Source organism: Xenopus laevis, chromosome 8L (genome assembly GCF_017654675.1).
Source record: "Xenopus laevis strain J_2021 chromosome 8L, Xenopus_laevis_v10.1, whole genome shotgun sequence".
Classification (NCBI taxonomy): Eukaryota; Metazoa; Chordata; class Amphibia; order Anura; family Pipidae; genus Xenopus; species Xenopus laevis.
The window spans coordinates 43,786,872-43,805,988 of NC_054385.1; the positions used below are offsets into that span (position 1 = coordinate 43,786,872).

The window sequence follows — 19,117 nt, forward strand, 5'->3', positions numbered from 1 at the left end:
ACGAGTGACCGCTTTACTGCTTATTGTTACCTTTAATTATATTTCCACTTGGTAGAACACAGGCTGTTTTCATTTATAGGAGATACAGATGGGCTTGGGTCATGTTTAATACAAACTGAAATATCTGGTATAAAGAGCACCCTAATTTTTCAGCATCTGACAACGTCTTTTTGCTGGTTCAGAGGTTATACTTTTTATTAGGAATGAACCAGAACAGTGGCTCAGGGCAAACACGCTACCTCTATCTCTTGCTTGATTTTGGTGCACATTTCCCATCCACCAGAACTCCGACAGCAGTCTGGCGAGCAATATTTGATAAAATATATATTCTATGAGCAACTATGTATTGCCTTCGAGACTTTCAAGAAGCTCTGGATTAAATAAAACAACAAAACCAATTTACTAACATAAGTGCTAAGTGCAAATTAACCTGATATTCTCTTGGTTTTTTTTTCTAGTTGGTGTGGGTGGGAATGATGTTGCTTCCAGTGCTCCCAGGGTGGGAATAGTATTGTTTCCATTGCTCCCAGGGTGGGAATGATGTTGCTCCCAGGAAAAAAGTTATTGTGAGATACATTAGGTGCAAGTCAGTTGTGTGGGTGTGGGCACAACATACAAAGCAGTGGGAACACCCTGAAAGCAACATCTCCTTGGCAGGTATTCCCTTGGGTTTCTGCTTCTTGTATTTTGCACGAATTTCATTAAACCACACCGGACTGGAATTGGTACTGGGTGCAAGTTACAAGGAGAGTGTATTGGCACTGGGTCCTTTGTGAATCACCTTTAAATGTGTGAAATTCCAAAGGCAATTTAGTTCATTATGGAGCCTTAACGTCTGGTATCGAATGTCATTGCATGATGGTGAATATTTTGGTGGCCAAGCTTAAATAAAGTAAAATTGATATATGAGCAGTTTTATTGGCTTTCAAGGAATATTGCTGACAAACAACTGATTTATGTGTATGTTGAGAATAGCGTCATTATATACAGCAGCCAGCAAATCCACAGAACACACAGAATAACAGAATGGATTTATAATATCAAAGAGCACCAAATAAATGTATAATTGTGTTGAAATATAATTACCATATTATATTAAAAATCTATTTTAATTACCACTCCCTATTCACATTCACAAAGGTGTGTGTTCTATTTTATGCTTTGAATATTTCTAAGTTGAAATCTAAATAGCTGCAAACCATCTGGCAGGCATCCAATTTGTATTGTAATATGTTTGTCAAAGCCAAGTGCTTTTGTTAGTCCTATGCGGTGTTACTCGGTTCAATTCATTGTGGGTGTTAAAAAAAAAATAGTAGAGGATTCCCCCCCCCTTCTTCCTTGCTGGCCACATGACCAAGGCAAACTCTCCAATACAAAACGCAGCCCCTGTAGTATGTGAGAGCATTCTCTGGCAGACTAGTGCTCCCTCTGGAAGGAGTTAGACTTTCCAATACACACAGCTCGCTTCTTGGATTCAGCACAGCTCTGCTCGCTTGCACTCAGCCACAAGAAACATGAATCTCAGACTTTGGGCACTGGCGCTTCTGCTCTTCATTTTAACCTTGACTTCAGCATTTGGAGGTGAGTCTGCCTTCTGAACCTTATATATTTATATACAGATCATGTAACTTTATATCTAAAAATATATTTCTCTCTCTCTCTCTCTATATATATATATATACTTTTTTTTATATAATGTAAGCTGTGCACAGTCATTGTAGCCACATGAGGCATTTATAAAGAAATACAGTAAGGAAAGCTATACTGAAGAGCTGACATTTTAGCCTTGGGAATTAGGAGAAATGCAATTAGGGATTAATTATTAACTAAAAAGATTCAGATAGCAGTAAAACTAGTACACTTTGCAAACAAGATATGCAAAAATGATGGCATTTTTGGTGCATAAAGCACAAGTTGAAACTGGAGAATAGGATGATATTAACTTTATTATCTTTTATCCACAACATATATCTATCATTAGGCATAGTTTAACTGATAGCTGCTGTTCAGAGCTTTTACTAAGCATGGTATTAACTGTTACCTCTGGCATGGATGTTTAATGAAGCATGGCATTGACTAGTAGTACAGCACATTTTATTAAGATCAGCATTAACTTCTAGAGCAGCACCGATGTTTCTTTTATAAAGCATGGCATAAACTAGTTGTGTAGCATGGATGGTTTATTATGCATGGCATTAACTAGTAGTGCAGTGCAGATGTTTTATTAAGCATGCATTAACTAGTAAAACAGTATAGATGTTTTATTATGCATTGCATTAACTAGTAGTGCAGTGCAGATGTTTTATTAAGCATGCATTAACTAGTAGTGGAGTGCAGATGTTTTATTAAGCATGCATTAACTAGTAGGGAAGCACAGATGTTTTATTATGCATGGCATTAACTAATAGAGAAGCACAGATGTTTTATTACGCATGGCATTAACTAGTGGTGCAGTGCAGATGTTTTATTAAGCATGCATTAACTAGTAAAACAGTATAGATGTTTTATTATGCATTGCATTAACTAGTAGTGCAGTGCAGATGTTTTATTAAGCATGCATTAACTAGTAGGGAAGCACAGATGTTTTATTATGCATGGCATTAAATAGTAGAGAAGCACAGATGTTTTATTACGCATGGCATTAACTAGTAAAACAAAGGAAATTCACTGGCACACAGGTAATACTAGCAGGGTAAACCCTTGCTATTTTATTCAATAGTTTGCAGCATGCAACGTTTCGGGGTAACCCCCTTTATCAAGCATCATGCTTGATAAAGGGGGTTACCCCGAAACGTTGCATGCTGCAAACTATTGAATAAAATAGCAAGGGTTTACCCTGCTAGTATTACCTGTGTGCCAGTGTATTTCCTTTGATTCGTAATTTTAAGGTGGGACACCGATTCTACCATTGCTGTGCACCAGGGACTATCTTCTATCCAAGGCCAGGGTGTGCGAGTGCAATTTGCTAATTAACTAGTTACACAGCATAGATGTGGTATTATGCATTGAATTAACTAGTAGTGCAGCTCAGATGTTTTATTATGCATGGCATTAACTGGTAGAGAAGCACAGATGTTTTATTACGCATGGCATTAAGAAGTAGAGAATCACAGATGTTTTATTATGCATGGCATTAACTAGTAGAGAAGCACAGATGTTTTATTACCCATGGCATTAACTAGTAAAACAGCATAGATGTGGTATTATGCATTGAATTAACTAGTAGTGCAGCTCATATGTTTTATTATGCATGGCATTAACTAGTAGAGGAGCACAGATGTTTTATTACGCATGGCATTAACTACTAGTGCAGTGCAAATGTTTTATTAAGCATGCAATAACTAGCAAAACAGCATAGATGTTTTATTTTGCATGGCATTAACTAGTAGTGCAGCACATGTGTTTCATTACACATGACATTAACCAGTAGTGCAGCACAGATGTTTTATTATGCATGGCATTAACTAGTATGCAGCACACATGTTTTATGAAGCCTTGTATTCACTAGTATCTGCAGCACAGATGTTTTATGAAGCATATGCAATTGACTTAAATTACACTTGCAACCCAGATCCTTAATTAAGTGTAGTATTAACTAAGACCCACATCAGACAGAGATCTCTTATTAAATGTGGTATTACTTCATTGCAAAATTATAACTCTCTTTTAAATGCTAGTAGATCTTTTTTAAAGCTTTAAGAGAACTGATACCTGCAGCACAGAAGGGCTGTACTAGCTAATACCGGCAGCACATGGTATTAACTAATAGCTAACCTTAGTTCAGCTGAATGTACAGTAGAATGCACGTGCAAATATTAATGGCACTGATGTATTGACTCCAGATGTGAGAATGCACTGTATGTTAGATGTTGCAGATATTTTAGGAAATTAGGAAGTAGCTTTAATGATTTAATGGGTGATAGATATTTGTTAAGCCTTATTTTAAGCAATAGCTTTTACTAGAGGATGAATATGACAGAACAAAAAAAAATCGTTGTACCTAGTTTTCTAGTATCTTGTGCACTTGCTCCCTTGCTAACGGCTCAGATTCTTGCAGTGTCCCTTGATAAAAGAGCTCTTTCTGAGATCAGATAGGGGCTGTGTCAATAGAGGAGTTAATAAATCACAGGATGTCACCTGTTTACACTAAGTTGTGGTATGTGATGGTGTTTACTGCACACCTGGAAGTGGGGCTTACTGGCTCCTAGTGATATCACTGTTGCTCAGAGGGTCAGTTTCAATCAACGAGGGCAACTCCTTGGATCTTCAGATTTATAATTTACTAGTGTTTAGGGAAATGGATTGCATTGTTACACTTATTGTCCCCAATGACTAGCTGTGTGTGTGTGCCAATAGCTGATATTTGCGTTAGTATATGATATGAACTGACACAGGTATGAATGATATTATAGTAAGAATAGAGATGCACATTCTTTATCAGTATTACTAAATGTTGTGTGATCATAGGACACCAACCATGTGGTCATCGTATGCGGGTGGATTGTAGACTGCCTATAGTAAATGGAGTACAGCTTGAAGCTCTTAATCAGTTCGTGTCCCCACACCAACAAGGCCCTTGGGTGCTTTAAGATTCATTTGTGGCGTAAAGAGAAATGTAGCAAGTGGGAGAGAAGAGCAAATAAAACAAGCACTCTCGTTAGCTGGCAAGGCTAGAAACATTACTATCAACCACATACTGATGGGAATATAGAGTCAATGAAACCATGGATATACTCATTTTGGAATGCGGTAAAACCTTATAATAAAAAATATTCGTCTTGATCAGCATCAATATAGCAGTCACATACCCTGATATTTATATGTAAATCAAATCCATGTCGTTGGCCAGACTTTGCCTTACTCAGACATCATGAACCAAAAGCGAATAAGATGCAGCAAAGTCTCTTAATCCTTAAGCAAATGTGTTTTACAAATGGAAGCCTTGGTTATTGTTCTGTATGACTGGCTGCCGGCTTATTATCTCTCTAACTAGCAAACCGACCCACTCAGCACTGGCAGCCAAGGGGTTAATGGGCATGTACTCAGTACTGATCTCAGGATGAATTTGGGCAATTCATGAAGTGACCTGTTGTAGCACAATGAATGTATTCGCATTGGGTTATCCACGAAAGGTCAGCTCAAAGTAATAAGTCGTGACCTATTGTTCTGCTCATTTTAAGAATTAACCCCCTACCTTGGTTACATTACTTCTGAGCATCAATGAATAATTCATAGCAAACAGGGGTGGTCCAAGACTATTTGATGCCTGAGGCAAAATTACCCAGCTGCTCCCACATCCACTCTTATCTCTCCTGCTGGTTGCACGCCTGTCCCCCCTATTGAGAACATGAGATGTAACATGCTGAAACTTTCTATAAGTTCAGCTCTTGCGGTTTCAGACGTCTCTCCGCCCATCTCTCATTTGACCAAACTATTTTTACTCATGGCATAAAATAATAGGAAGAAGGCAGACAGCAAAGGAAATTGTGTTCCGTGATAGAAAGATAGGGAAGCTGCAAGCACATTAACATATCTAAAAGTACGTTATCTTCAAAGAACCAACATATTCAGTCTACTACACATAGAAGTCATTCAAACAATTACCTTGAGGCTGCATTGAAATGGTCTTTACTACCCTCAAGGGGGTAATAGCTCTATAACTGTGCTGACATGCCCATGCTGTGGTATTGCATTGTCAGGCCAGAGCCTGGAGTACCATCCCTAAAGTTTGGCATTGACATGCTCCAGTGTACAATAGGAATCAATAGGAAGTAGGTGACTATGAATGCTGCTCATTTCTTTTTTCTAGGAAGGCAAAATGACTCTGAAGAAAGGCCAAGGCGTAGACCTCGATGTGCAATGTCATATCGTATTATAGGCAATATAACACAGCCTGGCGTGCCTGCTACAAGAGAAACCTGGGACTGTGCTTGGACTTTATATATTTAAGGCGGACTAGCAAGTGCTGGCACTGAGATCATATCATTGTAAAGAGCAATGATTGTTGAGAATAACCATATAGATTTCTATTGGCAGAAGGTATCAGAAAAGCATCAAAACACACCGGGCTGTTCCAATATTTTATTGTTACAAATAGTGTAGGATATCTAAAAACGGAGTGATATCAAATACAAAAACTCTTCATGGGAGAAATTGAAACTAAAGCACAGCCCCCCCTCCCACCCAATGACACAAACAGTAAACACAGCAAGACCCCAGTCAAACAATTATCCCTGAGGCTACACTAGAGATTCACACTGACACTGTGTGTGACCTCTACTTTATCTTCTTCTTTCAATGTTTACCCAACTGAAACCTAGTAATGCACACAGCCACCCTGCTTTTTCCCAAACCCGGGAAGGATTATCTCCAAGATAGAATCAAATAAGTGTGTGCTGTCCCATTATGGAGGAATCTGAGCAACATTGTATGGATAAGCATCATATATATTCTATTGTATCTGTTTTATAAAAGATAAAACAGTTCAGTCTTCCAAGTATATAGCAACTTGTTATCTTGCATCCCTTTCAGTTGGCCCCATTTGTTCAGTAATTTGCCACAATTTTACCAAGAAATGACTGCCTCTATAGATCTGTAAATGCATGTGCATGGCATCATTATTAAAGAGAATGCTTTCTTATCAGTCCACCACCATGAAAATATTTGTCCAGCATTTCATTGCAGGCTATTCATAAACCATGTGAATACATTTGTCCCTTTAATGCTCCTATTCAATAAAACAAGTGCAACAGATGCAACAGCACAGTCTTGAAGTATAACATTCTCTTGGGTCCCCCCTAAGAAAGAATATTTGCCATCGCATTGGGTTTCATTCCTCAAGGCCTGCGCCTGCATTGGGGGATGTATACACTTTGGATCATGGTTTATGTGCATGGTGAAGGTGGGCCTAAAATATTTTTTTTCTGGAGGCCCAGGGACTTTAAATTATGTATCCTGCTCACATTTGTTTTCTCAGCTGTTTGGACCTATATAATCTCATTAGGAACCATCTGGAGCTACTGTGAAAATTTTGCTGATGTTCGTATAGGTTAAAAAAATAAAAGAAGCGCATTATGTAACAAATAACAAAACTATAATGCTAGGTGCATATTAGGACAGGCCTGAAATTGTACCCTGCTCTTTCAGTCGCTTTTAGTTCAAGTTAATGAAGGAGCATTTAGGAGTGTGTTGTACCCTGCTCATTGAGCTACAGAATGGTGGAGAAATAAAATGCTGCAAATCGTCTGGTGTATAGAGCTCTATGATCACTGTGACTTTTCCCAAGAAGAAGTAACAAATAAAAATAATAAAAATTCAACATGTGCCATTTAGTACCAATATTATGAATAGAATTATGCAGGACACAAAAGTTGCACAAAGTAAGGTTATAAGTAGCATCATAATCTGGGACGTGCAGTTTCTAATCAATAATATTTAATAACTATCTTGTATAAAGTTGTTTGGGTCTATCCCATATAAATATATGGGCTTTAAGAATGAAGCATAGGAATGGTCACAGTATGCCTATATGCAGCACTAGCTATAGACCAGAAATGTAGCAACTCTTGAGTTCTTTGCTGCAGCATCACTGATGATACACAATGGTCTAACTACAGGCTGACAGCAGTCACAAAAGACCCCACAGAAAATGTTGAGCTAAAGTGTTTTGGTGTTTTTAAGTCTGCAAGAAAATAACCTATCTGTCCCCAGCCTTAAGTAGTCCAGCAGCATACACAATACATCTCTCTGAAAAGCAACCAATTTATGGCACCACTGGTTTGAGCAGCTGTATCTTTAAACAGCTACTTTAAGTTAAATCTAGTCCCTAGAGCAGTGGTTTTCAGACTTTTTTTGGTTCAGGTTCCAATTTCAGGTGCATCATTTGGTCAGGACCCCCCAGTATAAAACAAGGTCACAGATATATATGGAAACACTGTTGTATCAGTCATTCAGTCATAGTTCTAAGAATATAAAAGGCTGCAAAAGTACTAATTCTGGTGGCACACAGGGCTTATTACCCAACAGCATATTTCAACCAGGGCAAAAGGGACCCAACAACTATTAAAAACACTTTCCTTAACTCTCACCCTAACTGGCCTTTAGGCAGCCCCCAGGCAGTGCTTTGGGGCTACATGCACAGTTTGGGAACCACTGACCTACAGTTACTTTATGTAAACGGCATCTCCATTCTTTGCAAGACTAAATCAATAACTGTAAGGACAAAGTATCCTTCAGTTTAAATAGTTTACCTCTCTACTACACTGTTGCATAAGTTCAAAAACACCTGTGCATGCTGGCAGGTTACTAGCGGAAATTCTTTATCTGTAAAACTTATGTAATCAGCATTTTCATACATTTTACTGTAGTGCTGCACCTGTGATAGACTGCTAGATCATTGTGGTAGCTTTCTTTAGTGCACTGAAAGGAATCCATATGCGTACATGACAGAAACAAAAGCAGTTCAATGTATAGTCAGTCCAATAAATATTCAGTTTCTTAGAGTTTCATTGATTTCAATTTAAACTATGTAATCTTAGTGGAATTCATGCCCCCCTCTTACAATAACTGATTTGACCAATGAACACCTGGCACCAACAAGTCACACCAAAATGGAAAAAATGAGATGACGGATGACCTAGAATAGCACATGTACGGGGTCATTGGCAGACACGAAGAAGCACATGGCTGCACTTCCCACAATTCCAACGAATTATCCAACCAACAAACATGGACCAATTCATTGTGCTGTTGCAATCTGACCATATTGTGACCATATTTCCACCATGCAGGTGCAGATGTTTTGGTTATCAGACCAATCAACCCATTTAACTGAAAGGTCAGAAAGAGCACAATTTGAACATATATGTGAAAGGCCAGATTACAAAGATCCAATTGTTTGGCCCAATGAGCAAATCTGAATGGTAGTGGGATGGAGGTGTGGTTCCTGTCACTCCCTTGTCTGCTAAACTCCTACATATGCTGCATCATCAGAAACAATTTCTGTCAGACAGACTGTGATCCAGTTGTGTCACATGACATTTTAGGCCACCAAATATAATATGGCCTTTCAGGCCACCAAAATATAAATGCAGACTACAGTTCACTAGAAGGTGTGTGAGCAGTGATGGGCGAATTTGTCCCGTTTTGCTTCACCATGAAATTTGTGAATTTCAAAAATAGGGTATATTTGATAATTGGGAATGGGCGAAAAATTAGAGGATTTTGATGCTGCGACAATTCGGTTAATCGTCGCCGGTGTCTAAATTGTCGCTAGTGTCGATTCCATTGCTGGCGTCAAAAAAACCGTTGACGCTGGAGAATTTTCGCCAGAGAATTTTCACTGCAAATTCGCGAATATATTCGCCCATCACTATGTGTGAGCTAAACTGTCCATTTCAGGCAGGAAACTACAGAAGTCATATACATTTGCACATTGCCTGAAGCAATTTCATCAAAAATATATATTTTCATGCAATTTCAACACATTATCCCAAACCAGCAGAAACGATTGAAAATCATATTTGGGACAAATTAGTAGTCCTCAAAAACTACTTTTGATAATGTGTTGAATACTGACATCAAATGGGTCCAGACTGCCATGTTATGCTAAATAGCAATTCATCTAAAACAGCCTTTAATTATTACCACTGTTACCCTGGCAACCACAAAAATAGACATGTGAACTGAGCCATTTTTTGAACAAAGGGAGAAAACTACTAGAGCTATGTGAAAGGGCCTTTTCTAAGATCTGGGCTACAAGATCTTCCCTTTGTAAGAGAAGAAAGCTCTGAAAGCAACGTGGCCTAATATTGATAATGTGTCTTTTATAAGCATCCTGTTATTAAAGGAAAAATCGTAAAACTTTTGGGAAAGTAGGGTTGAAATGACCTGTTTCAAATAATTGTCACATATTTGATGCACTGCCTTTCTTCCTTCCTCTGTGACGGACAATGTCTCATTCAGTCACTTAACAAAATACATTTTGTCTGGTCAACTCAGTCTGAAGCAAAGAGCAAAACAATAAACAGATGATGCCAGTCCTTAGGCGGCACTATAGGGCCAGGCCTGTACCACTGATGTCCTGATGTTACTTTCAGGGACATATGGGGGAATGTAATAAAAGTCGGTAACGGAAAAAATATTGCAATGCAAAAAGTTATGCCTCTGTGCATATAAATTTGCCTTAGTGCGAATTTAATATAGCTTTTGTGAACCCGGAAATTGTTTAACGACCACTTCCGACAGTGGAAGAAGGTTTGTGAATTTTATAGTTAGCGCCAATGCGCAATAATTGTAATAAAACGTCTTACTGAAAAAGTTGTTATGTTTGCTCCAAAAGATTACGACTCCTTCAAGCACTTCTTAAAAGTGGGAAATGCGCAATTAAAATTCGCAATGCGCAATTAAAATGCAATAACAGTTTAAGGGAGAGTATTACATTGCGAAATGAGACTTTGTGCTAATTGTTTTGCTCTTTGCGACTTTTATTACAGTCCCCCGATAGTCTCTTTAATTGGACTCTACATCTCACAGAACTCTTATAACTATTGATCTAATCTTATATAATTTGTAGAAGAAATGTCTTTTCTAAGAGTAAGGGTTTTGCAAAATTTTAGTATTACCATAAAAGTATTTATATGTAGCCTATCCTTTAATAATGGAGCCCAGCCTGTCTGCTCTTTAACAGGGGTAAACCCATACACTAAGTGAATGGCGCATTATGGTGCACTGAATGGGGCAGTTTTGTGCCCATTTGCCTGTCTATCTCTTAAACCTACCCTTCTTAAATGAAATGTTTGCAATATTTCTATTTTCTCCACTTATGTCCTTAAACTAGACAAACACCACTACAGCAAATGCAATAAACATAAGATTTCAGTCCTTGATAATCAAAGAAGAAAAGGTTTGACACCCTAAAAATACAACAGGAGGGATTAGTACAGCTCTGGGCTACTGTCTGATATCATAAAGGTGAACATGCACGTGCTTCTCAATGAAGGCATTGTGGAGTAAAGTGATTTACTAGGAGAGGAAATTAAGATGTGCCCTTTGCCCTACATGAAGGCATTTATACAATACACTAAAGCAATCATGCTTAAAGTATAAAGCAAAGAAACAGGAAGGAAGTTTACAATGCAAATATAAGAACTATACTAATGAAAGGAGGTCTTTTCTTGTAGAGAACACAGCGTGACCCAGAGGGAAAATGCCGGTTTATACATGCCATACGTTTAGCTAAAAGTCCTGTAAGCTCTACATAGCAGCTCAATGCAGCATTATAACCTAATAAAGAAGACAACTTTAATTTTCCAATTTTGCTCTGAAGGAACTACCACTTGGTTTGTTTTCTAGTGTGAGCAATGTCACACATACACAGGTATTTAACATAACTCAGAATATTTATCTGCATATTTGTACCATCCCACCCAAAAATAGAAAACTAAAATGACCAATCACCCAATATGGCATGTGCGTGTGTGTTGGGGGGGGGGGTCAGTAAATGATCCAAATATCTATGTTTCTGATGTACAGAAGAAAATAGCTTTGATACCTCGTGCTATGAAAATTCTACATATGAAACTCACTTGCTCCTGGACTGATAAGTAATCAGGCCCAATGGACCCAAGTCAATATAAAAGGAGACCTCTCACAACCATACTAATTCTAATAATACATTAAACACAGATTTCTGAATATATATTCTGGCTAGGGAATTCCCTTGCAAACTAGGGGCCCAAATGCCCTTCATTTTCACTTTCCAGTTTAAAGTGGGGTATGATTTGGGGAATGTCTGTTTGCTGTTCTAGATACACCTGACAGTCCAGCTGGAAGGTCAATTATTGACCCTTTTTTTGTACCATAGAAACTTTGATAAATGGTTCCAGAGGGACTTGAAACATAAATAGGTTAAGAAGAAAGAAAGTTACTTAGATAAAAAAAAACATCACCTTTTGCTTTTTGTTCCTGTCCCTTAGCCATAATGTGACAGCTGCTGGAATTTGCATGGCTGTGATTCCTATGGCTTTTAGCAGAGAGTGGAAGTCAACTGCCAGCATTATTTCATGCTTCACAATGAAGATCAGCATTTCATGTAACCCAGTTAACCTATTCATGGTGGCTTAAATGAGAGCATGAGAGTTCCTTTTTCCCTTGAATTAACATGGTAATTGGGATAAAAAATGCCAAAGAATGCTAGGAATGGTTGGCAGACTGACATATAGATATAGATTTAATTAGAACATGCCACATGTTGCATGTAGAAACTGTGAAGGGAAAAGAAAAGACATTGTAGAATTTCCTTGAATAAAAAACGAATTCTGTATAACCATGAAATTCTGTGAAAAATGCTTAGGATAATTAGAATGAAAGAATCTTCCTCCTGTCTGGTGTTAATGTCCTCTCTTACTTTCATACAAACCTCTTCAAAGGACTGATTTCACTGTCTTACACTTCCGGGTTTTTCAAACCCTGCTAGAGAATGACATTTATGGCAACGCTGAATAAGTGAATTTGTGAATGGACGGGGGTGGAGATGAAACAGGCAGTTAGTGATGACTGCTTTGTATCAGAAGAACTATTCACTGGTCAGGCTCGGACAGATGGCAGTAGTTTGTACAGATGTATGGGGCACAATAGGGCTGATTTGGGGTTCATCCTGTCCATTGGTATTGCTGGCTCTGCTGTGGTTTGAAGAAGTTCGCTGATGTTTGAGGGGACAGGGGTACAAGGAATGATCTTATTATTTGAAACATAGGGTATATAATACATTGATAATTGTCTTCCAGTCAAGCCTATGGGATGTATGGCATTAGTTAAGAGATTTGTATAATCCAGTCCAACGCAAACACTGGTAGATGAGAAACTACTACCCATTTGAGCCGCTAGAAATGGTATGTGCACCACATGCCCACCAAACCTGAACTCAACGCCATTCTTTTCTTGAATATATTCAGATGTTTCTTTAACTTTCCTGGTAAGCTCCTCCTTAACCGCCAACTAAATTTTAAAAAAAAGAACAATATATCACCAACCTAAAATTCATTTCAGATTTTTTTACTTGTAAGTCATGATAAATGCAACTTGGGCTTCTCCTCTGTGAATGATGTTGCACAACCAACTGGCAGATCAAACAGAAAGCCAATGGCTCCTATTATGTAGTATAGTTTTTAGTGAATCTGAACACAACTGCAGAGAAACTCCCTTTCTGTTCAGGGAATTCTATGAAAACCAATCACGTGGGCTCATAAAAATGTCATGAACATAAAGAGGCTGTGTGTGTATGTGTGCATGGTGGGGGGTTGTTTCATAAATGTAGGATATTTATACAGTATGTTAGCACACTGTGTGCGTGTAAATCATAAATGCACATACTGTCAGCTTAACATACACCCTCAGTGTTATCTCAGCAGGTTTAATATACAGGCAACTGTATATGCTGACATGCCTTAATCAATAAAATGACTTTGCAGGGGATAGAGGTGGCATAATACACATGAACTAAGCACTTTGTATGGCAATTATTAAAAACAAGAACATGTAAAAATAACTTCATATGCATTTCACTGTCTCCATGTCTCCATGTTTCTCATTTAACACTCAGGCATTCTGGGAATTGCACTTTAGCTGCACAGCACATGTGCCATAAACTGAATATCCCTAATAACCAACTTATTTTAGGCATACATAATTAATGTGCACAGGCCTTTATTTATATTAGAAATACAAACTTACTTTTCCTATAACTACTCCACTCTGCAAAGTGGAAAAAATAAATATGTGTAAAAAATTCAACATAATTGTGATTTATTGTGGCAGTGTTTTCTGAAAGTATGATACTAAAGAGATACTGACATCAGAAAATAACCTTTTTTATTATCTATCAAAACATTGTCTTTGAATGATATTTATAATTTTGCCATAAAAGTATTTGCCTGATGCTTTTACATTACATTTCTTACTACCCTGTTGTTCTATATGGGGGCTGCCATATTTGTGCAGCAGTAGTCCATTAGAAATTCAGGTTAGCAAAACAGTCAAGTTTAGGAACTTCAAGTGACAATTGCTTACAAAAGCAGAACTAGCAGCGAAAAATAATCAACATGACTTATAAGTAACTTTTGATGTAAATTAATATTTTGAAAATAGATTTTTTGGTGTCAGTAGTATCGTTAAAGGTGCATTGAATACTGTATGATGTAGGTGATAGGTTACAGGCAGAACTCTTGCTTTATTTAACCAAATAGCTCAGCTATTTGGTTTCTTCAAGGAATGAGCTTTTAAAATTCTTTATCATTTCTTTCAGAAAACTTTTTTAAATATTGCACCTCAAATATTACTTTCTGTTTTGAATTTATTTTTATAATTTTTCTAAACCAGTAGAGTTCCCAGAGGCTAAAGGCCGACAAGCTTGGCATACCTTGGTAATGCTATAGACATGCAAGCAGCTGTAGTTTTTCAGCCATAGTTTGTTGTAGGATCCTTGTTGTTTTACAACTACAACAGCTGGTGAGTCAGAGGTGGGAGATGCCTTGTATGCCACCTTACTAATATTCCTTACTACTTTCACAGCTCCACTGGCTGAAGGCTCAGATAGGAATGACGAAGAACAGAATATCCGGACACTGGTGAACCCCAAAATGGTTCGTAACTCTGCACCTCAACGGCAAGCAAACCGAAGAAAACTCATACGTCAAAGACCCCGTCTTTCACACAAGGGCCCAATGCCCTTCTAAAATTACAAAGGTAACAGAGTGCAGTAAAAATGTTGCTGTACTATTTATTACTCCTATATAATAAGAGGCTGTCACCCAACCCTTCTTCTTGATCTGTCATTGACATAAGAATCGCAACAATACAGTATGTTAAAAATGTAACCTGTCTTATCTTGAAAGTATATACAATTCCATTACTCTCCGCACCATTCTATTTACTCAGCTCACTGAGCAGTAAAGAAAGAATTCCAATGTGCTTTGTTTTTCTAGCCGCTTGAAAAGCCGCACACGCTGTTCCATCCGAACACATTCAGTAAAGGAACTTCATTTATGTTCAATTTGAAATATATGTATTAGTGCTTGAAGTGCTACAATAATAACTGCTCTTTTGAAGAAAGCAGATAAGGCACCAGGGGAAACAATTTACTGACATAAGAATCTGGGAGCTCAGCAGCCCAACTCAGAGTGTGACCTGATGTTGGATGATGTTGAATTCCATTTGGGTCAAATATTTTGGTGTTGGTGAGGCAGGAGTCTAATATCTAAATTTAAACCGTGAACTCTCCTTCCAATGGAAAACATGTACTATTTAGATGTTGGGTTACATTCATATTAGGCATATGCACATTAACATACGTAAGGACGTATATGAGGAAAACACATCCATTGGACCTAATGGACCCACTGCCCTCATTTATTGTTGTCGTTATAAGATCCATTTCCTTGAGCCTAAACCCTCATATTTAAAATAATGTTTTCTTATATACTAATATTTGTGATTTGAATCTCTTTGCAGTTTTATTGGAATTGAGCTAGTCCCCACCAACTGCATAATCTGCTATGTTTGGCATGGAACCTTGAGGTGATCCTCAGTGAAGACTCGTGAGTCCAACTGCCTTGCGTGTTATGGATTTGCCTCTTCACCTTTAATTGCAAAGAAGTATTGGATCAAAGGACACTGCTTTGAGGGATTGTCACACGTTCACAGGATTCCCAGCAATTCATCTCTGCTCTCCACAGGGAGATTTTTTTAATTACTACTGGATCACCAACAGCTAAAGCAATGTTATTGCACTAGGATCTCCTTCCTGGCATTATCCATGCCTTACTCTGCATTTTGTGTATCTCTAACATCATCATATGCTTAAGGAACATCTAACAGCCCTTTTGCACACTTTCCAATCAAGCCTTTGAGCCTCTAATGAGCCCAAAAAAAAAGTTTGTGGTAAAAAAAATATTGGTGCTGAGCAGAATTTGTGTCTTAAACTAAAAAGGAGGCTGGTGTGAAACATATCCTGTTTTCCATAAGGCTATTTTCAACCTAAAATGGGTTGATCCACTGGCACATATAACATATGGACATTTAAAGATGCTTTTAGGTTCCATCTATGCCCCCTGTCTGTGGCATCTACCTTGCCCCTCCCCCCAGGAATCTGTTGGTTTTTTTTTGTGGGAAAAAAAGTATTAATGAATAGAAGCCATTCAAATAGCACTTTCTATAACATACATGCTTTAACGGGTTCATTTCATGAAAACAAATTACAGTATTGTGTTAATTTTTTTTGTAATGCTCTTTCCTCTTGGTTCTCTATGTGTATATGTATATATATATATGTATATGTATCTCTGAAAAGAAGATTCTTATTTTTTTTATGTATGAATGGCTGTATTCTATTTATTTTGTGATTAATTTAATGTTAGAGATTTGTGGTTTTTGGGCATTGTCAATGTTATAGAAAAAAATATTTGAAATAACACAACATGCTTAATTGTTAGGATCCGACCAAAACTCCCAACTAGACCCTTTTTGTAATTTAAACCCTTTTACCCCATGGCATTTGTAATAATAATTATAAACAAAAAGTATATCTGAATTGTATTTCCAAAGGTATTTCTTAAAGTGGACTTACACATACAAATTCCAGTTGTACCGGTTGTGTACCGGTTATGTTCCAGTTGACTCAGAGCAGAGATTGTGGTCTTCAAGAAAGACCATAATCTGTATATTTCTAGGGTCCCTAAGATTTTTATCCTGAGCCTGTGAGTTTTGCCTTGAGGCATTTTAGGAATCCCCCATCCCACCCTTTGCATTGGTAAAAGGCAAAGCCTCAACCAATTTAGACCGCAAAGTGCAAAACTGGCAGATATTTGATTACACTGAAAATGAGAAACTGTATAACCGTCTCTTTTGTTGGTCGGTAGTTTTGATTCTTAAAATGCTTGATAGTGGCTTCACAATGAAGCCGACGTGGAATAGTGTTTGCTACTATCTAACAGGTGTTTCCTTGGTTATCAAATAATGTTTTATATTCCACTCCGCTGTTGATGAATAATGATAGTAAAATATAATCAAAACATATTTACATTTAGATTTGCATTCTTATTGTTCAGATAATATGTTAGATGAATGATTGTCTCTTAGCTGTCAGGAGATGTAATGAAAACCTTGGACACCCCCTATCCTGAAAATGTGTGGGTCTAATAACATTAACATTATAGTGTCATGTCTACTAAAAGAGTTCAAATTTCATTTCATTGCCAATAGGATATTATTTTAGTGGATGTTTAAAGCACACCCAAAGACTGGCTGCAGCCAAATGCCTGTGCAGTCACTGGTCATGGTGTTTGTTATTCTCCCACACTGTAGAGAAGGAAATTGGTTACAGACTTGCTATATATTCACTTGAACGATCAGCACATTTTAAAAATTCATTGAAAAAAATCAGATCCAGCACCATACTGCCAACAAAGGCATCTTGTTGTGACACCGAGTATAGATCATATTTCCCTCACGTACCAAGTGAAATATAATGCGCCCATGAGAGAATCCTGAACAGCCGTATTCCACATTTTACTGGGCAGAGATACTGTACACATATCTAGAGGATTCAAATCTAGTCTTAATATTCATTTAGTTATAATACACTATGTAACTAAGCATAATTACTCTGTAAAAACCATAGTTTTTTTTAAATATAATATCTATAGTAAAGACTGTATGATTAACAATAGTAATCAAAGATTATATTTTGTAATGCATTATCCAGATCCCTTTGGTTACAAATACAGGAGGTTTATGCATCACTACTGACAATACTGTCTTTATTTGTCTGCAATTTATTATAAAGGGATGACCTACATTTTGTAACGGGCTTAATACTCACACTCTAAAGCATACCATAGAGTGCGCAGGAGTTAGAGAAGAGTACTCCATTTTAGACAGAGCTGGACAACTATAGCTTGTGAATGGGACCTCTGCATGTCATTTTTGAGTGATCAACATCAAATTGGATTTTCTGAGATGTTCATCCCCACTTAGATATCTAGCAGGGAACCTGCACAGTAGGAAGCGACAAAGACTGCATCTTTTTCCCATTTCCACTACAATATCATCCGTAGCCCTACAGGCTGAGTGATTGAATGAGTGCTATTTGGTCATTTAAGTTTATGGCCAAATAATACACATTTATATTGCACTGGAATCAACCAAGATGTGACTAGCATAATAAGGTTTACAACCCCTGAGAAGGCTGCTAAAATGGAGCCCTTAGACATTATCAGGAATTATCATTACCTCATTATATTCAATCATATTATCATTAACTATGGCGCTTTAGCACAGTGGGTTTTTTAATCCCCAAAATGCTGGGAATGCTTATGGTTTGTTTGCCAATGATCACATTGATAAAGACAGCAAGTTGCTTATACCCATATACAGCATGTAGTGCTATTTTAGAAGGAAGTGGCCCATGGAGATTTCCCGACATTTTGATCTCTGATCATTTATTTTCCATGGACCAGTTGTCCCTGTTGGGCTGTCTGAGATGATGAATTACAGACTGCTGGTAGCCGCATTTGCTACCCCTAATTCTAAGGGTAAGGTCACACTGGGCATTTTGGGGAGATTTCCTCGTCGCCTCGTCTTTGCGGTGACCAATCTCCCCAAACGCCTTCTCTCACTTCTCTCAAACGCTGGATAAAATGAAAAATCGCCGGCGCTAATCACACGCACCGATTCGTTTTCCGAAGTTGTCCTAAGTGTGACCTTACCCTAAGACCTAAGTTAGCCTGCCAATGAGTCACTATCCATTATTTATTGACCAAGCCTGATTAGCTGGGAAGAAAATCACGGAAGCCATGTTTGGCACCCCCTGGGACTCGAAGGTTCTGTCCTTGGCCCATGTAGCAACAAGTAAAACTTTTATAATAAATAACCAGATCTCAGCAAGTATGTCCATACTTCAGTTTTCTTTTCAATAGATATTTTATTTCTTCTGAAAACCTGCCGCATTTCTCTCCCGATGACTCCATTTGAACAAAAAGTTTAGTTTAGTCATCATTTGTTCCTACAGGAAAATGTTTTGATATCTACAGGAAATTATAACCGTTTCAAATATCCAGCCTGA

At 37.8% G+C, this 19,117-nt stretch overlaps 1 protein-coding gene across 1 annotated transcript; it reads left to right on the forward strand.

The window, feature by feature from the left end:
- Positions 1–1,419: 1,419 nt before the first annotated feature.
- apln.L (apelin L homeolog) lies at positions 1,420–17,795 on the forward strand. Its single transcript, NM_001097924.1, is given in 3 exon segments — positions 1,420–1,581; positions 14,569–14,742; positions 15,508–17,795. Coding segments are annotated over 2 exon segments (231 nt in total). The 5' UTR covers positions 1,420–1,514; the 3' UTR covers positions 14,733–14,742; positions 15,508–17,795.
- The last annotated feature ends 1,322 nt before the right edge of the window (positions 17,796–19,117 follow it).